The sequence below is a fragment of the Pipistrellus kuhlii genome, unplaced genomic scaffold, assembly GCF_014108245.1.
Source record: "Pipistrellus kuhlii isolate mPipKuh1 unplaced genomic scaffold, mPipKuh1.p scaffold_m20_p_1, whole genome shotgun sequence".
In the NCBI taxonomy this organism is placed as follows: Eukaryota; Metazoa; Chordata; class Mammalia; order Chiroptera; family Vespertilionidae; genus Pipistrellus; species Pipistrellus kuhlii.
This window is the reverse complement of record NW_023425404.1, coordinates 177,432,002-177,456,922: the sequence shown is the minus strand read 5'-3', so window position 1 is coordinate 177,456,922 and position 24,921 is coordinate 177,432,002. Positions and strand designations below refer to the sequence as shown.

General features: G+C 39.3%; 2 protein-coding genes across 7 annotated transcripts in view; both read left to right on the top strand.

The window, feature by feature from the left end:
- Window positions 1–3,503, top strand: part of KLHL5 (kelch like family member 5) — a 64,305-nt gene extending 60,802 nt beyond the window's left edge. For all 3 annotated transcript variants that reach the window (XM_036418566.2, XM_036418552.2, XM_036418557.2), the window contains exon 11: window positions 2,101–3,503. In XM_036418566.2, coding sequence (XP_036274459.1) covers window positions 2,101–2,157 — 57 coding nt within the window. In that variant the 3' untranslated portion in view covers window positions 2,158–3,503. The remainder of the gene's footprint in view (window positions 1–2,100) is intronic.
- A 5,898-nt stretch (window positions 3,504–9,401) lies between these two features.
- Window positions 9,402–24,921, top strand: part of WDR19 (WD repeat domain 19) — a 68,165-nt gene continuing 52,645 nt past the window's right edge. For 3 of the 4 annotated variants that reach the window (XM_045573366.1, XM_036418459.2, XM_045573361.1), the window contains exons 1-7: window positions 9,402–9,528; window positions 11,876–11,967; window positions 12,270–12,335; window positions 14,380–14,505; window positions 16,071–16,186; window positions 20,384–20,499; window positions 24,385–24,465. In XM_045573366.1, the coding sequence (XP_045429322.1) occupies window positions 9,523–9,528; window positions 11,876–11,967; window positions 12,270–12,335; window positions 14,380–14,505; window positions 16,071–16,186; window positions 20,384–20,499; window positions 24,385–24,465 (603 nt within the window). In that variant the 5' untranslated portion in view covers window positions 9,402–9,522. Of the gene's footprint in view, window positions 9,529–11,875; window positions 11,968–12,269; window positions 12,336–14,378; window positions 14,506–16,070; window positions 16,187–20,383; window positions 20,500–24,384; window positions 24,466–24,921 lie in introns of those variants that run through there. The other variant, XM_045573373.1, reaches the window with a different exon arrangement.

Genomic DNA, 24,921 nt, shown 5'->3' with positions numbered 1-24,921 from the left:
AGGAGACTTTTAACCAAGAGAGTGATACAATAATAAAAAGTTCACCTGGCAGTAAATGGGGACAGGGTAAACTGGGTTAGGGCAGAAGAGAAGGTTGAGTTAGAGCCACAGGATCTCATTGGAAATTATGTGATTACCTCCCATCAGCCTTCCGCCTTGGCAGAAGTAGTGTGAATGATAACCATGAAACCCAAACTGGGAGAGAAGAATCTCTTTCTCTGAAACATATTTGATTTAAACCCTTGGGCCAGTTATAAGGAAATCTATTGGCCAGCACTTGAGGCTTGTTACTGCAGATAATTAATACTTTATGCTGAATCATTCTATATCAAAATTAATAATCTATGACCGTATAGCTATTTTATGTGCATGCCTCCTCTACCACTATTTCACAGCACCTAGGTGTGAACTTATAACCATAGTTTCTGAATAATAAATGTTTCACTCAGTTCCCACAAATGGACGAGAAGACATTTGTATGGGGAATGAAATGAGGTTACAAAATCTTAAGCTGTCCCCACCCTACCACCAGCCTTGACCCAAAGCAGGAGGTGCCTGCATTGTATTTAATAAATTCTCCAAGCTAAACTTGCTAGCTGGTTGTCATGACAACATGTACCATTCACAGTGTAGAGATTTAGTGTCGTGGTTGTTTTGAGAAAAACTGCTAATTACAAACAGATGCTTTGATTTTAACGACTTAGAAGTCACTCCTAGAATACTGTAAGTGGATATGGTTTTAAAATGGATTATTTGTTCAAGGAGATATAACAGCGATCAAAACAACTGATTCAAATGGAGAATAACTGAGAATTCTCTTACAATTGAAGTCTGTTGTAATCTTAAAATCCACTAATTGATACAAACACTTTATATTAGTTCTTTATACTAGTCACTCTTTCCCAAATGCTAACGTTTTATCTCTCTTAGGTCAAATGCATAGATTCTTACTATTCTCAAAGTAGTTCCTTGACAACTATTCTTTCCACATTTTCGTTTCCACTATTAATTTTCTAGTATTTAGAGTACATAAAAAATAAAAAAAAAGACAGCCTGGCTGTTGTGGCTTATTGATTGAGCATCAACCCATACACCAAGAGTTTGCTAGTTCGATTCCTGGTCAGGGCACATGCCCAAGTTGTGGGCTCGATCCCCTGTGGTAAGTATGCGAGAGGCAGCCAATCAGTGTTTCTCTCTCATTGATGTTTCTGTTTGTCCCTTTTCCTTCCTTTTTCTCTGAAATCAATAAAAACAAAAATTAGTAATAATAATAAAATAAAAACATTTTTTAAAAGGACAATAAAGTGAAAAATTTAAGAGCAGTTCCTTACCTATAAGTAGTTTATATTCCTCCACCTAGCATTCACACCTCTATCTCACTGTCACAGAGTTCATTCATCAGGTTTGTTTCTACTACTAGGAAGTTGAATGAAAATCAGTAGAATGGGTTTAGACTTTTCAGCCATGCATACAGAAAGCAGTCATTATATGGGAAGTTACTGTTATTTTTGGAGTAAGCAGATTTCAGGCATGCAGTGTATTTTGTGTGTTCTCTGATATAATCCTTCTCCTACAGGGCCCCTCTAGATATATTGTTCATAAAGTTGCTTTTAAGTATTCAGCATTTTCTCACAATATCAGCATTTCCTCACATCCATATTGTACATCATTTTGCCCAAAACATCGTACTTCATGTAGGACAATTCCTCAGTTATAAAAACACCTTTTCACTATATATATATATATATATATATATATATATATATATATATATATATATATATATATATATTGAATCATTATGTGGTACACCTGCAACTAATATAATATTATATGTCAATTATATCTCAATTAATAAAAGAAAAAAATCGCCTTTAAAGAGAAGTGAATAATACGTAATCATGTGATGTATCCAAGTGATGTGGGATGTCTACGAAAGTTTCACATCAGGAGGAGGTTTGAGGGGGGCAGGGGACCAGGCCAGCGGTAGGTCTGGGGCAGCAGCCTTTTGCCAAGGGGTATGGACTATTTCCATGTTTCACCAGCTAGTCTAGTATTATCAACATTTTTACTTACACATGTCTTTTTGTTTCTTTTCAGGTTGCTCCATTGTGCCTAGGAAGAGCTGGGGCTTGCGTTGTGACTGTAAAATTATAATTTAGTGCTTTGGTTACTAAATGAAGATATCCTCTTTTATGAATTTGGTACATTTATCCTACTCTCAATGGATACATTTTTAGGAAATTTGCAATGCCACATTCCTGGGCACAAAGTGCCTGATCTCAAAGTGAAGATATTTTTTAAAAGGGAGGATGAACCGGAATCATATTCTTTCATTTCTTAGTAAATCAAAAGTATTACTGGTAGGTTATGAACATATGTTCCTCATATAAAATACAAGAACAAACATATTGCTCCTAAACACAACCCAATGTTAATTGGAAATTTAATTTCTTAATCAAGCACATTTTATTCACATTATTCAGATTTCTTTTATTACAGTGCAAACAGACCAGATAAAATGTGTAACCTTTTTCATTGTAACTTTATCATACATGAGTTGTAGTAATTTTTATTCATTTCCTTGTTTAACCATAACCACTCTTTAATCCTATACTAAAGAGTATGCTATTTAGTGTTCTGTTTATTTGTTTGTTTTCAGAAATAGCTGTAATATATGTGCTTTGGTTATGGATTTTATTTCTACAATAAAGAAAAACACTAAAAAGTTAAAGTAATAATGACCAAATAAAAACTTTTGATATGATCATTAATATACTTAAATATTCATCCTGTTATATTTAGATTTACCAAGAAGTACATGTTACGATATTCTCAGATTGGAATTGAAACATGGCATTCTGCATTAAATTTAAGATATGCAAGTTTATGTAGAGAAAAGAAATGTTATATAATCTATAATGTTCTTTCACCTAACAAGTATTTAATTATATGAATTTGTTTTCTTTTATAAAAGATGTTTTTATCCAGTTGTGCTTCTTTGTAATCAGTTTGGGGGGAATGGGACTATTGAATGTTTGAAAAATAAGTTTAAAGTGTTTATTACCCAAAGTTTTGTACATTTGTAAACTCTAATTACATATGTGGATGTTAATACTCTCAGTGAATTGCGTATTGTTTGCAAAAATGCACAGGGCAGTAACATTTTATGATAAATCCTTTAAGGTATAAGTCATTAATTTATATCCTAATATAAATGAGTATAATCTAAATGTCCATATTTTAAAAAACAGTGTTATGGTTAATGTGTTTTTGCATTTTATATCAGGGTAACCTTTATTTTAGTTGCTTTATTAAAACAAACCTTTTTTTAGCTATTTTGAATGCTCATGCAATGTTTCCACATTGTTTCTAGAAACCAAGGAACTGAACTGAGTACTTCTGTTTCCCCAAACAAAAAATCCTGTAGCTATTTTACTTTTGTGGCTGCTAAGAAAATAATAGTGATAGTGACAAATACATTAATATTTCATAAATGTATTGTATTATGAATATGAATTCAATTATTTTCCTGACAAGGAAGGTCAGCTGTGGAGTATATTTATATATTTAGAGGAAGGGAGGGAAGAGGAAAAGGTATAAGAAATAAAACAAAAGTTTCAAAAGCAGAAACATATCAGTACACATCCCTTCTTGTGGAAGCTTAGACCTGTGATTTCAAAGGAAGCACCTGTCCGTGTACTTGTGATCATTCCTTGGAACACTGTTATCCACTCTCTGGTTCCCTGTGCCCACAGTGGAGCCAGACTCACTGCACCCTCTGGAGGCCTTCCTTTCTTTTACGAGTCACTAGAACAGTTCCTTTGACTTTTCTGTTTCACTAGAGGGCCTCTCTGATGCAATTTTGTAGTCAATAGAACCTCCTCTCCTGGATACTAATAAAGAGAACCATTTCTTTTCTAATGACAACATTTGCCAAACACTCCTTCCAGTCCAGAGGAAACACTCCTTAATCTAGAGGAAAATATGGCTCTTCCTTGTATCCTTCATCCAACACTGCTGCCTAGACTTTACTTTTAGTCTCTCCATTGAGATGTCTAGATGCTCTTTATTTTAACCCCAATTAATGACCACCATATGAAAAATAATATTTGCTGATAATTATTGAATGGTTATTATGAACGGGGGACCTAGTTTTTGCATGTTTGAATGCACTGAATCCTCACAGCAACCTTGTGAAGTTAAGTTCTATTCTTTTTACAGAGGAGGAAACAGAATTGGAGAGGTTAACCCCAAGATTATATATAGCAAGTAAGTGGCAGAGCAGGGTTTTAATGCAGGCAGTCTGGCTCAAGAGTCTACACTCTTATCATCCCTGTTTCTGGGTAGAAAAAGGCTTCATTTTATGTGGGAAAGCATTCGTTTTAATCAAAAGACAAATGAAGTTTATGCTTTTTAGAAATAAAGTTTATACCAGTAACACTCCTATCAGAAAATTTTGGTTCCTGAGTATTGGTGAGAGATTTTGCTTAAATATCTTGTGGAATTTTGTATACATTTTGCTTTAGAAAAGTACATGTAAGAAAGAATGACATTTCAAGTTTTATAAATATTAGATCAATTGCGTTGTATTTTGGATGACTGAACCATAAATAAATTTATTCATAAAAAATAAGCTTTATTGCCAACAAATTAGATACTCTATATGAAATAAGCAAATTCCTAAAAATGAACAAATTACCAAAACTGAGTGAAGAAATAAAAAAAAAATCTAAGCAGACCTATAACAATTAAAAGAGATTGATCAATAATAAAAATTCTCCCAACAAAAAAAGTCCAGAACCAGCCGAGACCGGTTTGGCTCAATGGATAGAGAGTCGGCTTGGGGACTGAAAGGTCCCGGGTTCGATTCCAGTCAAGGGCATGTACCTTGGTTGCGGGCATATCCCCAGTAGGGGGTGTGCAAGAGGCAGCTGATCGATGACTCTCTCTCATCGATGTTTCTAACTCTATTGCTCTCCCTTTCTCTCTGTACAAAATCAATAAAAATATATTTAAAAAAAAAAAAGTCCAGAACCAGATGGGTTCATCAGTGAAATCTATCAAAATATTTACACCAATTCTCCTTAAATTCTTAAAAAAAAAAAAAAAAAAAAGAGGAAGTAACACTTTCTAATTTATTCTATAAGACCAGTGTCACCTTGCCTCCAAACCAGATAAAGACAGATTATACACCATGACAAACTAAAATTTATTTCAGGAATACAGGGATGGTTCAACATACAAAAATCAATCAGTGTAATATACCACATTAATAGAATAAAGGGAGCAACAAGGACAATAATCTATATACTATATATAAAAAAACAGTGGAAGGCCAGAAGACTGGTCACTGTGACACTCACTATGGCCAACAAACTGGCCCAATCAGGGGGTGGGGCTGGCCTGCCAATCTCCTGCAGCCCCTCCCTCAGACCAGCCCACCCTTGATCAGTGTGGGTGGGAGAGTCCTATCAGGCCAGCGAAACGCTTTCCCCGCCTCCTCTACCCCATCCCTCACCCCCCTGCAGCCGACCCCTGATCTGCTCACCCTACCACAATAGGCCCACAGCCCCTCCCCTGGGCAGCCCTGCCCCTAATTGCCACCCCCACCCCAAGAGGAGGCAGGGCAAGCCAGCCAACCTCCTGAAGTCCTCCCCTACCCCTGCTCAGGCCCACCCCAGATCACCCCCCACCCACCCACTCAGGGTCAGGGACAGCTAGCCAACCACCCACGACCCCTCCCCAAGGCTGCTGGCCCCTGATTGGCACCACCCTCCCCATTTGGGGGAGGGGACAGCATGCTCACCACCCACAGCAACTTCCCTCAATCCCCAACCCTAATTAGGGGGGGAGCACACTGGCCAATTGCCCATAGCCCCTCCTCTCAGCCGGCCCAGCCCTGATTGGGCCCTGATCAGGGCTGGCTAATCAGCCAACCTCCCACCATCTCCTCCTCCCAACAGGCAAGATCCCAATCCACCCAAATTGCCTGCCGGATCCCACCCGTTCCCAAATTTGTGCACTGGGCCTCTAGTAACTTTTGCATGTAACCGGTTTGGCTCAGTGGATAGAGGGTCAGCCTGCGGATTGAAGGGTCCCAGGTTCGATTCCAGTCAAGGGCATGTACCTTGGTTGTGGGCACATCCCCAGTAGGGGGTGTGCAAGAGGCAGCTGATCAATGTTTCTCTCACATTGATCTTTCTAACTCTCTATCCCTCTCTTTTCCTCTCTATAAAAAAAAATCAATAAAATACATATGTTTTTAGAAAGCACTTTTAATGTTTCTCTTGAAATTATCGTGTTTTCTTTGGTTACAAAATCCTCAATATTAACCGGTACACCTGGTATAAGAATGCACCAACTCCCCCATCAGACACTCTTATTTGTAAGGCCTCAGAAAGGACTGGTATATCTATTTTTTATCTAGTGGCCTGAACAACTCTGACAACTAATATCCTTATCAATCAATATCCTTGTATTGATTGATAAGGATATTAGTTCCATGACTAGCCTTGACTGACCCCCTATGTTACCCAGTCCTGTGTAGTTATTTCCTTTGAGCTAATGAGGCACATCAAGAAAGTAAAGTCAGGGAAGCTGAGGAACCATGTTCAGGGTCCTCAGTCTATACCCAGGCTGCAGGTGGGTCCATTTTGATGACATTTCTTTGTGGGTAACAATTATATTCAATTGGAGTATTTTAAAATAGCTTTATATGAGAGAGTGACTATGATTTACGTGATACTTGTGCCTTAAAAGTACTATAAGTTGAGAAGGCACACAATGGCTCAATGACTATTGGGTTATGCTGTAAGTGATGGCGTGACAACACTGTTTCAAAACTAGTCAATATTTTCAAAACTAGTTAATATTTTTTCTGAGTGAATATACTCATAAAAAGGCTTTTGTTAGTTTTTAAGATAGTAAAAACATTATTCTTGTAATTAAGGAGAATCAAACATTTTTGTATACTCAACATTTTCTTTTTAAGTTAAATTTACTGGGGTGACATTGGTTAATACAATTACATAGGTTTCAAGTGTACAATCCCATGATGCATCGTCTGCATATTTATTGCATTGTGTGTCCCCCTGAAGTCAAATCTTCTGTCACCATCTATTCGACCCACTTTACCTTTCACTACCCCCCTGCTTGTTTGTCTCACTTGTTCATGTGTTGCTTTCAGTTTTATTTCTTTGAAGTTATGCATCGTCACAAATTTACATGATAAACTGAGCAGTTCAGAAGAGACGTAAGTGAATTCTGTGGGAGGAAAGTGGTCCTTGCTTAGTGGTAGCTGGAGCAAGGAGGTCAGAGAAGCCGTCACTTAAAGAGCTGTCTGTGTTAGTGACAAGAATGGTTGTGCTGTGTGAGAGCTTCAGAGAAATAAAATGCTACACAGTAAGTCTGGCAAAGGCTGACCTACTTATCTGTCTGATTCTGTATCAGAGACTCGGGAGCAAAACTTCAGTCAAGGACTGGGGAAGTGAGTTCATCCAACTGAGAATTAATTTTCCTCAAACTTCCTGATCAATAAGACAGCGAGCAAAACAATGGGGAGACTAACATTTTACATAATACTAGACCATAAAACAAAGATGGGCAAAGAATGTTAGTTCCTTAAGGGCACATACTTGGATATATTTTTGTATCCCCTGAAGCAATTAACATTTTATTCACTGTTGCCTCTGTAATAGGCTCTCGCTAGGGCTGTTGTTCCCACTTTAGATCTGGGTGCACAGATTCAGAGGAGGGAATTGGCTAAAGGTCAAAGAACTGGTGAATGCTATGAACTGGGTTTAAACTGGGATTTAATTCACTATTACACCCATGCAGTACTTACGAGAGTAATATTTTACAATAGAAAACATTTAAATATGTAAACACATGAAGCAATGCACAATAGTAAAATCATCTGAAAAATCCAAATTTGGTGCTCAATACTCATATTTAAATGTTCAATATGCCATGGCCATTACCTGCCAGCTTTATTAGTTTATTGAGAAAAGTTATGTTTCCATGCCTGAAAAGTTTCTCAGCCAATTTCTTGAGTGCCCATTAAAGGGACCCTATTGTATAATTTTCATCACAATTGAGGTAAAAATGAAAGTTAAAAGATGAAAAGATAGCACAATTAGAGAAATACAGTAAGAGAAACAATGCATAACCTATCAGTAAGTTCTAGAATTCCTAAAAGGATGTCCACACTAGCCAAGAAAAGGAAATAAGACTATCCAGATTGGAGAGAAATGAGTGAAACTAGTAAAATTGACCACAGAAAATTCTAAGAAATCCACCAAAAAAAAAAAATAATAATAATGAGTTGAGCAAGTTTCCAGGGTACAAGATCAATAATCAAAAAAATCAATTCCATTTTTCTACACTAGACATAAACAATATAAAAGTGAAAAAATTTTAAAATTCTATGTATAATCGCATCAAAAATAAAATACATAAGAATATATTTAACAAAATAAAGAAAATTTTGTAAAGCTAAATCGCATTCACGGATCAGGGAACTTTCTCCCCCCAAGCTTAGGGCAAGGTATTCAGACTTTCACCATGAAGTATGATGTTAGTTGTATGTTCTTTTGCAGATGATCTTCCTCACTTTAAAGAGGTTACTTTCCACTCCTAGTTTAGTTTTATCATGAATGTGTGTTGACTTTTTAAAGGTATGGATTTTTGTGAACTGCTTTTTATTTCTGTACATATTGTGATCATGTGTTTTTTTAAAAACCTATTTTCATTTCTTTCAGAGAGGAAGGGAGAGGGAGAGAAACATCAGTGGTGAGAATCATCTATCCTGCACGCCTCCTACTGGCGGTGGAGCCCCAACCCAGCATGTGCCCTGACCTGAATGAACTGTGACCTCCTGGTTCATATGTCCGTGCTCAAGCCACTGAGCCAAACCAATGAGGCGGGTATGATCATGTATTTTTTAATTCGGTTTCCTACAGCACTTAAACTATTTCTTAAGAGCTCATTTTGCCCGCCCACTTCCGTTGGCCTCATAAGGCCTTGGAATAAACTACCTCTCCCATCTTATCCTTTCTAGCCCAGAAACACGGGGAAGAGATGACCCCTGGGCTCGCACATCCAAACCCTCTTTCCATGGCCTATGGAAGAGTGTCTGCCCCACGAGCCAATCAATCCCGCCTCCTCCCACCCAGCATTCCTCGCCTTTCTCCGTGCCACGGAGTCGGGGGACCGAGATTTACTGAGGGCTCACAAAGCCCGCCTTCCCCCGGCGAGTCTCCAGATCCCACCAATCACTGCCCAGCCAGGAAGCCGGGGCGCCGAAAGGTCTCGCGACGCTCAGCCTCCTCCGGGCCCTGCCATCCTGGCGTCACGTGATCCCATCCACGTCTCTGGCTCTCCTCCGCGGAGCCCCGCCCTCGGGCTGCTGCTCGCTGATTGGCCAGGGCTCGCCTGGTCTCCTGGGTGACGGGAACGCGGTCGCCTTCCCGGCGGAGACCAGGTGCGCCTGCGCAATCGCGCGGCCGCGCCAGTCTGGAGATGAAGGTAAGTAACTTACAAAGCCCGGGGGCGGGAAGAGCGGACCACTGGCCCTCCCCTCAGCCTGAGGAGCGCGGCTTCGGGAACAGGGACACCCGCTCTTCCGCGTGCGTGGAGTGGGGCAGGGGGCGGGCAGGGAGGGAGAGAAAATGGGGGCGCGGTGGAAGGAGCGAGGGGAAAGGGAAGAAAAGAGAGGAGAAAGCAGAGAGAGGGAGGCCTCTCAGTTCTGGGGTCGCTCCCGGGGTGGAAGCGGGGAGGGACGGGGGCACCCCGGTCCGGCCGGAAAGGAGCTGACTGGGTCAGAAGAGAGCCCAAACTTCGTGGGGCTGAGTTTGCAGGGTGATGGTGAAAGGGACTCATTCGTCTGTCACGAGCTGCCTCATCTCTTGGAGCGACCCCCCTGGCAAGCTGTGCAACTAACCAGCTCCTTACACAGAGTGAAGAGCTCGCGAAGGCGCAATCTCTAAGTGTGATTTGGTCCCATGTATAGATCACCTGGTGGCGGCGAGTACACAGTTTTCGCGGAGAAATCTGCACACGCAGGTGTACACGCTCAAGAGCGTCATCCTCTGCAGGCGCGATGTCCAGGCTTCTCCTGGGTCCCTGGCTACAGCCCCTTCACCTTTCCGCTTTCCCACAGTACCCGCCCCGCCCAAAGAGATAGAAAGCTCAATTTTAAAAATCATTTTATACGTCCTTATGCTTCCTCGTGACTATTAGTGTGCAGATTGGAATTGACAGAGACCGGTCATCATAACTCACATTTCTAAAGCTCTTCACAATTAGGAGGAATCTGAAGGGAAGAGAGATTATTCCTGGTTTAAAGTTGAGGATTCTGTGTTTGAGGCCATTGAAGCAACTTTAAGCCCCACAGCTAATGTAAAAAGCCAAACTTAAATTTTGGGTTTCCTGGATGTGAAGTGAGCACCATTTCCGCTGCACTAAAATATGTACGATTCCATGGGAGTATACCAATGAAGCTAATGAAACTCAAGGTCACTAGCAGGAAGGGGTTCCAGGGAAATGTAGTCACAAAATTGCAAAAATAAGATGCTTTTGTACTCTTTTTGTTTTCCTTTAAAAATGTCTTCATGCGCCACAAAACTGGATACACCTGTGATTTTTCCCACCTGTTTTCAATTGAGATGGATTTCATCTATTTAACATACAAAATACCCAGTGATAAGTGGGTAATTTTGAGGTTTGGAAGCATTGTCACTGTGAATATTAAGCCACCTGTAGTAGTATGCAAACTTCATATGCCTACAGATGGGCATCATTGTTTAATCTGTAATTTAACCTATTAAAATCCAAAATTTTTCACTCATGTTCTATGTTCCTAGATGTTCTGATTGGCACTGTTTGATATAAATGTGTGAGCCAATATAATTTAAAATTTTTAATAGCTACATTAAAATATTTTTAAAACATAAAATTAATTTTAATGATATATTTTATCCAGTAGATCCAAAATTTTATTTCAACATGTAATCAATACAAATATAATCAATGATATGGTTTGCATTCTTTTTCATAATCTTTAAAATCCAATATGCATTTTATATTTATAGCACATTAAATTTGGTCTACCCACATTTCAACTCCTCAATAAAATTTCAAGTCAACATGTGGTTTTTGGTTTCCATATCCACAGTTCTAGATTGTATAAGTGAAAAAAAAAATGATTTTTTGATTGATACATTGTCCATCCAATGGCCAAACTAAACACATTTAATGAAGTAAATATATCTGATGGGTAAAGGAAGAAAATAATTTTGAGCGAAGTATATTGTCCTTTTAATCGTAAACATCTATAAAACATGAAACATAACATTTTTATAAAGTTAATATTTAAAAACGTTCCAAAGCAAAGAAGTTTTACAATTAACTCTCCCCTATATGTTTTTTAAATGTTTTCATTGATTTTTAGAGAGAGATGAAAGGAGGGGGATAGAAAAATAGAAACATTAATGAGAGAGAAACATCATCGATTGGCTGCCTCCTGCATGCCCCCTCCTGGGGATTGAACCCACAACCTTGGGCATGTGCCCTGACTGGGAATCAAACCCATGACCTCTTAGTTCCTGGGTAGCCATTCAACCTCTGAGCCACACTTGCTGGGCTCCCCTATATATTGAGATCCATTCTTAATCAGATTGTGAGGTTTTTGTTTTGTTGATTAATCTTTTTGTTGTTCTACTGTTGACTTCTTTTGGATAAGCTCTAACAAGCCTTCACCATCCTGAATCCTACTGTTTTCATGATCATACTTTGACATCTCTTCTGACTAACCATTAATCATATGTTTTATTTATTTATTTATTTATTTATTTATTTATTTATTTATTTCTAGCGTGTTTTCTCGCTGCTAGAAAAGAATTGGCTTGGTGCACCAATACAGTTTACCTGGCAAAAGTCATCAGGAAACTACCTTGCAGTAACAGGGTAAGAAATCAGTGAATCTATAAAGTCATCCTAACTCCAAATGGTTGTATGCCCGCATAACCACCCATTTATTCAGTAGAAGTTATTGTGAGATGTTTATATAGGAAAAGTAATATCTTCATCTCCATTAACATCAGAGTTCATGGAACCTTTTCCCCAGTAATAACTTTTTAGACTCAAATTATGAAATTATGATGAGAGAACATTGAAAGCACTTGTATGACACCTAAACTTTTATATGCATAAAGAGATAAAGAAAAGAAACATTCAAATCATATTTTTTATGTTCTAATTGCTTTTAGAGCTGACCATATTGTAAAAATCTTTGATCGCCATGGTCAAAAAAGAAGTGAAATTAACTTATCTGGGTAAGTACAGAGTTGGATCAAAAACTTTTTCAAGCTTTGTTGCCTAAAATATAAAAAAAAAGTATTGTCTTAAAGCCACAATCAAATAGAACTTTATAAGATATATAACCTCTATCTCTTCTTTTGCTTTTTCCATTTGCAAAGTATTTTTTTTAAATATCTTAAGTAGTTGATGAAATACATAGATAAATAGCATATGAGTTAGAGTTTAGAAACACCCATATATTCATAGAGAAGCTTAAAGGCAGGATTAGAAATGAGTTCATATGAAAGAATTCTTATGTAATTATGAACATGCCTTAGATGTTCCTGTATCACTATATAGTATCTCCTGCCTAATAAAATGTAGAAAAATAATTACTTTCACATATTTTTTAAAGGACAAAGACTTTCTTGTATCTATATTCAGGAAATAATTCTAGATTACACTTAGCACAATTGAAGCATTTTTAACGGTTCAGTGTAATCATTACCAGAATTGTTTTTACTGATAGTCTCAGTGGTTATTAAGTGGATAGTCGCTCTCACCTAAATGTTCTTACGCTGCCATGCTTTTATAATTCATGGCTGCTTTCTGTAGGTGATTGCCTCCACCTTTGCAAATCTCTAACAGCCTTTTCTAATTCCTGCTCTGCCACCGCCCACCTGAGGCCACCCTTCTGGCATTTTGCATTGCTCTTCGTTGTGGCCTCTGGTTTCTGGGAAAGAGGTCAAGGTAGTTCTAATTATGTCTAAAATATGATAAGGAGGCACTTAGTAAAAAACTTTTTTTAAATTTTTTTTAAAATATATTTTATATTTTTTTTTTACAGAGAAGAAGGGAGAGGGAGAGAGAGTTAGAAACATCAATGAGAGAGAAACATCCATCAGCTGCCTCCTGCACACCCCCACCTGGGGATGTGCCCACAACCAAGGTACATGCCCTTGACCAGAACTGAACCCAGGACCCTTGAATCCGCAGGCCAACGTTCTACCCACTGAACTACACCAGTTAGGGCTAGTAAAAAACTTTTGAGTAAATTGTATGATCTTATAACATAAACTCTGCAACATCTATTTTAGTTACACAATGGCCTTATTTTTTTACTTATGAAAATTTTTTTGCTTTATTAATTATAACTGAGTTTGACTGTCAAAGGATCTCCTGATAAATAAAATGACTTTAGATTTGTCTTTAATTGATAGATGATTTTAACAGCAATTTGACAGTTTTCCTCTTTTCATATTCCCAGATCTCTAAAACTACTATAGACAGTTAGGTCCCAGAACATTTTAACAGTTTGAAGATTTACTGAAGAAATCCCCAACTATCTTAAAATGTAAATCTGTGTAAGAACAAAGAATGTCAAAATGAAAAATTTGGCATCAAGAAAGAAAGGTCCATCCCCAAGGAAGTTTTTAAATTATAATAAACATTGGGAATAATTCTGAATAGTAAGAAACCTGTTAAACAGAGCATTTCCTATTGAGAGCTATTTTTGTCATCTCAATTGAATCACTCTTCTCATTCCATTAAGATATAAAATGAAAATAAATTTCTTAACCATCACTCAGAATTCAGTCTTTCCACTGTTTGCAATACTACATCTACTCAGCCTTCAACTATTTAACATGCAGTTTATCTAAATATGACTTCATTACATATCAGTACCTTCTTTTTCTCTCTAAGTCTAAAGTAACCCTTCAGATGACTGCTTGATTCCAGTTGGGGTTCATTTGTAGGGTGTGTATTACCAAAGGACCGGGTTCTTTAGAGGATTTAAGGAAACCTGTTAACTTGTTAGGTATAATTATATTTAATATGACATATAAAAATGGTATTTAAAACAGAATTAAAATTTTTCCATCCTGCAACAACAAAAAATTTAAGTTAGTCTTATCCAAGCAGTGAATAGTGAGTTGTATTTCTCACTAGAAATTTCATGACCTATTTAAAATAGCTTGAATGGTCTTGTAGACAAAAATCACAAATGGGTGAGTATTTAAATGTCTTTCCTCTACTTTAAAAATATGGACAGTGATGTTTTGCTCTCTTTTTTCAAAGTAATTGTGTTGCTATGGATTGGGATAAAGACGGAGATATCCTAGCAGTGGTTGCTGAGAAATCTAGTTGCATTTATCTATGGGACGCCAACACAAATAAAACCAGCCAGTTAGACAGTGGCATGAGGTAAGGACAAATCTTTGTGTGTTTTTTAAATCTTCACTTAGAAATATGATTACTTGTAGGTTTGATGCTAACATTACTTTGTTACTTTCATGAGAAATGTATCGAGGGGTTGCTTTCTTATAAAAGAAAAAAAAGCTCATTTCTCTTTCTGTTATATGAAGTCCTATTGATTTTGCCCATTAACTAAAATATAATAGTTATGTTGTAAAATATAAATATCTTCTTAAGTTGTTTCTGATGAAACAGACTAAAAAGTCGAAAGATGAGAAAAAAACATATTTGGGGAAATCTGGAGATGGGATTGGCTGCAGGCTTGGCTGGACCTAGTGGTTCTGATGATGCAATCAAGATTTTTTTTTTTTTAATATATTTTATTGATTTCTCACAGAGAGGAAGAGAGAGAGAGTTAGAAACATCGATGAGAGAGAATCATCGATCAGCTGCCTCTTGCACACCCCCTACTGGGAATGTGCCCGCAACCAAGGTACATGTCCTTGCCCGGAATCGAACCTGGGACCTTTCAGTCCAAAGGCCGATGCTCTATCCACTGAGCCAAACCGGTCCCGGCCAAGATTTTTTTTTTAACCCTCACCCAGGGATATGTCTATATTGGTTTCAGGAGAGAGAGAGAAACATCGATGTAAGAGAGAAACACCGATCGGTTGCTCCCGTACCAGTAATGGAACCCACAACCTTTCTGGTTGGTACATGGGATGATGCTCCCACTGAGCTACCCAGCCAAGGCTCAAGACTATCTCTTGGCTCTTCCTTGCTCATTCTAAGTCAGGCACTGTCCATGGCAACTGGCAGCTATTGGCTTATATCATTGCTCACAGCAAGTTATGCCAGAGCATGTTCCCATCACATCCCCCGTGTCCACTCAGTTCCTCAAAAGGTCTCTGAGTGGAATAGGCAGGGCCATCGGATTGATACTTCCACCAAATGAAGAATGGGGTGAGGGTGAGGGCAGTTCTCAAGTGGAAAAAGTCCTGGGCAGACAGAATAAATTACAAGATCTCTGCTAAAACCATTTTCTCATTGGAAAAGAAAAATTTGTCAATATTTACAACTTAAACTTTGTAATTTTGACTTTGGAGTTTCTTAGCCACTTAGTAAGCCTCAATTTCTTCATCTATGTGTAATGGGTATAAAAGTAATACATGCCTCCACCGGTAGGCAGGAAGAGATCGCACATATACCATAATATGAATCTATACATCCTCAGTTTTGTTTTCCAAGGAACTAACCCAGAGGAAGCAAGGTGGCCTTGCAGAATAGGACCAAACATAACCTTAGCAGTTCCCCTTGACACCCCCCAAAGTGATCCCCAAGGCATGCATCCTCAGGTGGCACTGCCCGCCCAGTGTAAAGTCTTGCTGGGTCTAGGAACCTTCATTCCTTTCTCTGTCCTCTTACACTTTGGGTGTACACCCACTGTTGAAAGTATGACACATGCCCACCTTTCCTGCCCCGCATTGACCTTTTCTAACCCGAATACATTTTAAAAGGACTATTGAGAGGTTACGTCTGTGAATTGTTTAGTAATTTATATCTTAATGTTGCAGGGATCAAATGTCTTTCCTTCTTTGGTCAAAAATTGGAAGTTTCCTGGCTGTTGGAACTGTTAAAGGAAATTTGCTTATTTATAATCGTCAGACATCTCGCAAGATTCCTATCCTGGGTAGGTTACAGTTGGAAACACGGTTAAACATTTAGAGATGCTTTACATAAATGTAAATTTTACTGCCTCTGATTTTCCTGATATTGGAAGGGATATTTTGTATTATTAAGACTCCCCTGTCAAACTTCACATATAGCTACACTAGAAGATCCTTCTTCACTGACCACAAAACGTGTCACATACAACAGGTTGCTCTAAGGTCAAGGTCAGCCTGTGTCTTTGGGCACCAGTGCATTAATGACATGGCTTCCATCTGTCCCTCTCTCTCCCACTTTGTACCTCTGGACATGGGTATGAACACATTAGTAGTCGGACTAAAACCTTTGGTGACTGCTTGAACAGGGGATAATCCAGATTCCTAATTCTGACCCCCTCATTCTCTGAAAACACCAATTTAATACTACAATGTGAACTATGAGTTATATTGGACTGAGAATGTTTGTGTTTGTGTTTGTTCTTTGTTTGGCCTTTTTGGTTCAGTCTGATTCTCTCACCCTCTGGTCACTCATCATCTGAAGTATATTCAGAATGAAGTTCTCATTCTTTTCTATTATTATAGCATGCTGGTTAATGGTGAAACCAGTGGGCTTAATTATATCCAAATAGCCAGGAAAAGTATAACTTACTGCTAATGAAGGAATTAAGCTCTGGACATAGAGTGCCTACAAACTACTTGAGAAAGTCCCTTTCAACTAAGAGCACTTAACATTTTAAATTATTTTCACATGAGCGTATACTAATACTAATATTTTTAGTGCTGCAACTAAGCAGTAATGCCATTGATACATTTGGAAATTAAACTAAAACGTTTTTGAGTTATAAAAATCAATTTTCTCAATCTTAAATTAGTGAAGTTTATTTCAGTTAGACATTATCTGTATCTCACTTCATCTGCAGGTATATTCTACTTATTTTCTCATTTAAAGTTAAGAAAATAATTGCCAAAGCATGATTATTTAGGTATTTGTTATGTGCACATGATTCTATATGTGATCTCTGTACTTAAGATGAATATGGATTCTGCTCTCTATCTTATTCGTTAACTATGTTAAATGAACCTGAAAAGATTCAGGATGATTACATATCTTAAGTTAATTCTATAGCCTCTTTCAGAGTTGGTTGTGATTTGTGGCTCTGCTTTTTTCCCTTTTAAAAACCTTATTTTCCTAAAACTAAGCCACTTCATTTTATTTTATTTATTTATTTATTTTTTACATCAATCTTTATTGTTCATATTGTTACAAAGGTTCCTCATTTCTTTCCCCCTCCACCAGGTTCCCACCCCACCCTCCACCCCCTCCCCATCCCCCACTGTCCTCATCCATAGGTGCAGTTTATGTTCAGTCTCTTCCTCCCTCCCTTTCCCCGATAGCAAATCCCTTTTCAGATAGTAAATCAGTTACTTAGCACTTTCTCATATCAATAATACCACCACATGCCCAATGACACACTTCACACAAAAGACATTTCCAAATAGGTCAACCAGCCTCATCCAGGCCCCACCCAAGGCACTCACAGATCAACACCCCAGCCCTACACCAACTCAACACATCCAGATCCAAGCCCTCATCACTTGATTCAGCAGACCCTCAAGTTCCCACAAAAGTCTCCAGCCATGTCTGAGAGGCAGCTGTGGGGCAGGGGCAGGCGAGGAGCGAGCTGTTCCGGGCCTGGCTGCTCCGGGCCTGGCCTCTGTTGCTCTGGTTCGTTCCACAACCAGCTGTTCCGGGTCTGGTCACCGCCGCTCCTGACCTAGTTGCTCTGGACCTGGCTGCTGCTGTTCCGGGCCTGGCCTCACCCGACCCGGCTGCTCTGGGCCTGGGTGCTCCGGGCCCGGCCGCTCCGGGCCTGGCTGTTCCCAGCCTGGCAGCTGCTGCTCCTGGCCTGGCCACACCAGACCCGGCTGCTCCGGGCCTGGCCACTCCCAGCCTGGCAGCTGAAGCTACTTCATTTTAAATAGCTACTCCAAGGTAGTATGATCTGACAGTGTGTTACAGTAACTAAATATCTGTGACCTTGTCTTCTCTTGCACTGATTTATTTCCTTGAACTAGACTAGATTCAAGCAGTTCTCACTTTGCATAGTTCTCATATATAATACTTGAATTTCATTTACTACCGTTTTGATATTACCAGCCTGCCAATAACATGCCTCAAACTGGAGTGACCATATATATTAACTATGAGTTAATGTTAATTAAATGAATGTAATACATGTAAAGTACCAGGACATTGTAAGTTAAGCACACAGAATGTGTTAACTGTTATTGTAGATGCTAACCTAAACTCTGAGTCTGGAAGCAAAAGGAAGGAGGAGCAAGGAGAGATTTCCTTCCCCCTTTCTTGGGTGTAGAAAATAGTTGTCTTTGGCAGCTTTCTCTTCATGCGCTCCTCTTCCCCTTTCTAATGCCCATCTCTTTGCATATCCAGTTCGGGTGTACCACCCAAGTCCCTTCATCTGTGATCAGCAGCATATCCTATATCTCAGTCTCTTTTCTGAATGTTTACTTTTGGGCTCTGGTCTCCTGATTTGAAATACTGTCTGCTCCAGACAACTCCCCTATTTATCTCTTCCACACTCTATACTCATACATCCATTGCTTTACCCAACATCTTGGATGAGAGGTCTAATACACCGCACATATAATATCTCCAAACTCATTTTGACCCACAGCTTTTCCTCTCATCATTAAAGGATATTTCCTCCTGTTAGACTTCAAGCCAAATCTTAGTCTTATCCTTGCCTTCTCTCTCTCTCTCATACTCTCCACATCCAACCTGCCAGAAAATTATACAGTCTACTTTCACATATCTCCAGAATGAAGCCTCTTCTTACCATATCGTGGGAAGGGCCTGAGACATCTTCCACCCGAATTTCTGCAATCTCTTCATTGGTCTCTGTGCTTTCCCCCTTATCCCGCTATAGAATGTTCTCAGCCAAGGGTTCAGAGTGAGCCTTCTGCTCAAAACTCGCCAATCATTCTGCATCTCACCCAGCGTCAAAGCCAAAGTCCTCACAGGGCCAGCCAAACCCTTCATGTCCTGGTTTCTGAGGACTGGGCCTTCCTCTCATGCTCTTCTCTCCTCCCTCTCTCTGCTCCCTCCTTCTACTCCAGCCCCACTGCCTTCCAACTCACTAGGCACCCTCCTGCTCAAGGTCTACGCTATAACTGTTTATTTAGATTAGAATCTGCCTTCTGCATAGGTTCTGAATTAGGTTCTCTAAGGGGTACACAGAATAAAAGGAACGTGGTCTTTTCTCAGTAACAGCTAAAACCGCTAACACTTCTATAGCACTTCTTACATGCCTGACACAAACTTGATCAGTGCTGTAGCTCATTTGATCCTCAGCCCTATGAGATAGCTCCTACCATCATCCCCAGATTGTGGATGGTGTGACTAAGGAATAGAGAAAGGTGAGGTAACTTACCCATGATTCTGCAGTAAATGGTGAGCCACTTATTCAAATATAGGCTGTCTGCCTTCAGAATATGTACGCTTAATTAACCTTGGTTCTCTTGAGTATTTGTTCCAGGACCTTCAGAAAGTGCCCACAGTGTCAAGCATGTGATTTTTTTTCTCCAATAAAAGAAGCATCCTGCCATTAGTATTATAGTTATCTCATATCACTCTCTAGCTCAGTGACTCAGTTCTTAACACAAGTCTCCCTAAGGTGCATTCATATTTGCACCTCAGTATTATCACAAATCACTATGTGTCCTTTGGTTATATATGAATGCATATAACCAAACACCCATGTTGTGAATATTGAATGCCAAGGGTCCACCACACCACAAAGCTGAATATTGTAACGGTAACTTCAGTGCTTTGGGATTTACTTATCATAAGGCATTATCGTTCAGGTTCAGTGATGTAGTAAATAAACTAGTCAAAGAATAGAATATCTTTTTATTTTAGGGCCTCTGTTCATATCCACAGAAAATGTTGGAGAACACTATTGCCCTTATATACCATTATCTTGATTTATAACTTGGTAATAAACTGTTTTAAATAAGATTTGTCAGACACAACTGATTTGATGAGATTTTAAATTCCTTGTCTGTTTAATTTCCATAGTACATTACCTAAGCTTTCAGATTGACATTACAGATGTTTTAGTTTTTGTGTGTGTTGTTTTGTTTTGTGTGTTTTTTTTTGAGAAATTCCTGTGTTTCTACAAAAATCATCTCTTTTCCAGGAAAACATACTAAGAGAATCACATGTGGATGTTGGAGTAAAGAAAATCTGCTTGCTTTAGGTGGCGAAGATAAAATTATCACAGTTAGTAATCAGGAAGGTGACACAATAAGACAGGTAATACTGTAACATCTCTTTGGTTCGATATATTCAAATTTTTACCTAAAATGATGTTTGTCTATCAAACTAATCTATAAAATGTTTAAATCTCTATATGTGATATATATATATATATAGCAACTTCTAAACATCAAAAACTTTTGTTTTTTACATATTAGGACATTTTTTTTAAACATGACTACTTCATCCAGGTATCCTCCTTTGTATGTTTCCATTATTTAGTACTAGAGGCCCAGTGCATGAAAATTCTTGCACAGTAGATGGGGGGGTCCCTCAGCCTGGCCTGCTCTCTCTGGAGAGAGAGGCCTCAGGCACGGGAGGTAGGCCCAGCAATCAGGGGAAGGCAATGCCCCCATCACACCTCTGCTGCTGCTACTGCTACTGGCACCACAAGCCTCAGCCAGCCCTGGTTTTCTGAGCCTCAGGTGGCCCTGGGCAGCTGGGCAGCTGACATCTAAAGCTTGCCTGCATCCCAGGCTGGCCCTGGGTGGCTGAGGAGCTGACATCTTAAGCTTGCTTGTGCCTCAGGCTGGTCCTGGACGGCTGGGGCCTGAGGGGACTGATATGCAGAGCGGCCTGACCCACCTCATGGCAGGCCCTGCCATGCCATGCACCTGCCGTCCCAGCGGGGCTGAGTGTACTAGGTGCCGCTATCTTGTGGCTGTGGGCACTGTCATCTTTGAGGATGTAGCAGTCAAGTAGCATATTCCCTCCTTATTGGCTGGGGGTGCCACCATATTTGTGAGGGCGTAATGGTCAATTAGCATATTCCCTCTTTACTAGATAGGAATAGCATGAGTTCAGTTCTGTGGTTAGTCAGACAGTATATTTGTGAACTAACTTTTATAAATATATATCTATACTAATAATAGACAAATATATAAATTGACCATACCTCCATGATGCCCACAGCCAATCAGGAGTGAGTATGCAAATGAATTCGACAAAGATGGCAGGCCTGTGGGCAGCAGGCAGTGAGCAGCCAGGGGCAGGGAAGCTGCTCAGGGCCTGCGCGCACAGGTGCCAAGTGGCCTGGAGCAGGATGAGATGCCCTTCACATAGCCCACTTCAAGCCTGTGGCCAGTGTGCCTGTGCACCAGCACTGAGCAACCAAGGTCCCCAAGACACCACTGGAGTGCCTGGCTTGCGGGTGGCTGGTGTTCGAAGTCCTTTTGGTTTGTGCAGCCCCTGGACCAGAAGCAGAAACCAAAAGCGTGGAATTCTGGGAATTGTAGTTCTGGTGGGAGCCCCTGGACCAGAAGCAGAAGCCCAGAGTGCAGGGAGCACCAGGAATGCTGGGAATCATAGTTCTGGTGGCAGACGCAATGCAGGATCTCCTAGACACTAGGGCAAAGTTACTGGAGTAAGTTACTGTTGCGGGTGGGGGGTGGGAAAAAGCAAAGGTGAGAGACATAAGTAAAGTCACAGTGTCGAAGAAAAATTAAAGGGAAGATATCCTGCAACTTCTAGGAAATCTCCATCAATGGAGCAAAGAAAAAAAAAAAAAGACCTCTATTATTCTGTGAGCACCCAACAAAACTGGGTTGGGTTCTCAGACAATTCACTCATCTGATTGCAAAGATAAACAGAAATTTCCCAATTAGAGAGGACTCCCCTGAGGACTTCCAGATTGGAGAGGGTTCAGGTCAGGCTGAATGACCCTCCCACCACTCCTCCCACCCCCACCCCTAGCACGAATCTTCATGCACCGGGCCCCTAGTTTATAATATAATTGTTCATAGTTAGACCTCAGAGTCCTGCTATACCTATTTTAGTGGATACCAATGTGTGTCTTTCAACCCAAGCAAAATAGCATGAACAAAGATGAGAGGAAAAACTTATAGTTTGTTTATGGTTTGTTCAAAATTAGCTTGGCTGAAGGTTTAGACTTTGATTGAAAATTTACAGAAAATAAATCTGAAGAAGTTGATTCCCATATCTGCAAAGTTTTAAAAGTTAGGCTGAAGTAAGTCACTTAATCATGTTGGGCAGAACCATAGTATGATCCAAGTGGTTCTTAAGGAAGATTAATCTGACATAGTGTAAAAAATATCTGCTAGAATACCTCATAATTTTGATTATTCTACTTTGCAGCTAACTAGAATAGTAGGTACATAGTACAAATGCTTGGGCTCCCCATCCTGATATTCATGTTGGACATCATCAGTAGTCTCTGGCTTCCCCCCTCCTCACTGAATCAAGACATGGCCTTATAGTATTTTTCCATAGGACATCCCAGGAAGACACTATCATTTAACCGTTACCATATATAATCCTATATGATAAAAGCCTAATATGCTAAGTGTCCAGTTGTCCATTCAACCAATCAAAGCGTAATATGCCAATGATATGCTAAGGCTGCTCAACTGCTGCTATGACATACACTGACCACCAGGGGGCAGACAATTGACCAGTTGACCAGTTGCTTGCTGCTGGGGTCCTACCGATCAGGACTGAGCAAGATGGGCCAGACACATCCTGAAGCCTTCCCTTGGTCCCTCCCCGGCTGACCAACCTCCTGCATTCCACCCTGGCCCCGATTGTGCACCTCAGCCTGGCCTGCATCCTCTCACAATCCGGGACCCCAAGCTGGTTTCAGCCTGATCCCACAGACCAGGCAGAGGGACCCCACTGACGCACTGGGCCTCTAGTTTACAATATAAATGGGAAGATAACAACTTCCCATTTCTGATTGCTAAGAATTATGCTTCCAGAATTAGACATACTACTTAAGATGTCCTGTGGTAAGCAAAACATACATCAAAGGCATTGCTTCATTTGGTATGGTTTCAGAGTGGTTTTGACTTTTGACTATTTGGCAGATCACTCCAGTCTATTTGAATTTATTTTTATTTATTCTGCTGAGTACTGTCTTCCTGAATCTGAAGATTGCTATGTTTGTTTTTTTATCAACTCTTAAAGATTCTTGTCGTTATCATTATTTCTTTGAATATTACCTCTTGCCCTTTCTGTTCTGTCCTTCTGGAGTGTCCATTAGACATATGTTAGTTCTTTTCATATCTCTTAATTATACTTTTATAGTTTTTTTGTGTGTCATTCTGTGTAATCTGGGTATTACCTCAAATCAGTTTACTTATTGTTTCTTCATATTTGTCTGATCTTCTGCCTGTCCCATTGAGTTTTTATTTTAATGAGACTATCCTTTTTATTTTTGGAAAGTACTTTGAGGTTCTTGTAAAAAATCTGTCAATTAAAAAAAAAGTTTTTCTTACACTTATGAGTCATTTTATGTCTTTAGTTAATGTTAAAGTATTTTATAGTCTCTCTCTCTGATAATTCTATTATTCTTAGATCTGCTAACTCTTGCTCTTAGTACTTTGTTTCTTTGTGAGTTTACTCATTTTGAATTATGAGCTCATATTCTTAGGGCTTTTCTATGGAAAATTTTTGCAGCATTGGAAGAGGCTTTGGATTTGTTTTTGCCAAACACTGAAGAGGGTTTCTAGACCACTCGAGTATAAATTTGAATCTCAGACCTTAATGAGGATAGGAGGTAAAGTCTTCGGTTAGAATAGAACTTTTTCAACTTTTTTTCTAACCAAAGCACAGCCCAAGTCAAATGCACTTCCATATTGTCTCCTTGTACCAGCTGCCTTGGGTAGCTGCAGCCTTGGTTTCTACACACACTTTGTTTTCAGTTTGATCTTTTCCTATGGTCCTTGGAAATTTTTCTTAGTTTCTTTCAGGCTTCTCTATACATTTAAGGAGATAGCTATTTTATCTAGGATTTGTAGCAGTGGGAATTTAAGGTTATCAGTCCAACATATAACAGAAATTAAAGCAAGGTACCTGTTTTATTATTATTCAGAGTGGCTTTGAGTGTTGGGTTCATTTGTAGCGATAATATTTTCATCCCTGCAGTCACAATTGAAAGCAGAGCCTGGCAACATGCAGTTTTCCACGATGAGGAGTGATGACCGAACCTCTACTATTGAAAGCACAGTAAGAATTCTAAATCAAATGCATGCCCAAATTATGCTAATAATTTGTAGAATATACTCTCTCTCTTTCTGGGTGGCTCAGAACCTATCGTGATAAATAAATTTATGGTCTGTCATTTATTAAACCAATGGTAGGCCCCAGTCTCCCAGGCCTAAAAGTTGTTTTTCTGCTGCTGACTACCTTGTATTACAGCAAATGAAGCCATTTTCCTATTACAGTTGGTGTGGTAACAAAAAAGAGTATGGATACCTTTATAAATAGATGTACTGATTTTTATATGATTTTTTATTTTACTACCAGATGTAATGAGAGCTCTGGAAATTATAGTTGCTTTTTTTAAATAACTTAGAGATTTATTTTTCTGCAACATTTTAATACCCTGAAATCTAGACAGTTTTTATAATCAATATATCTATATTTAAATGAAATAATGTTTCTATTTCTTTAAATTGGTAG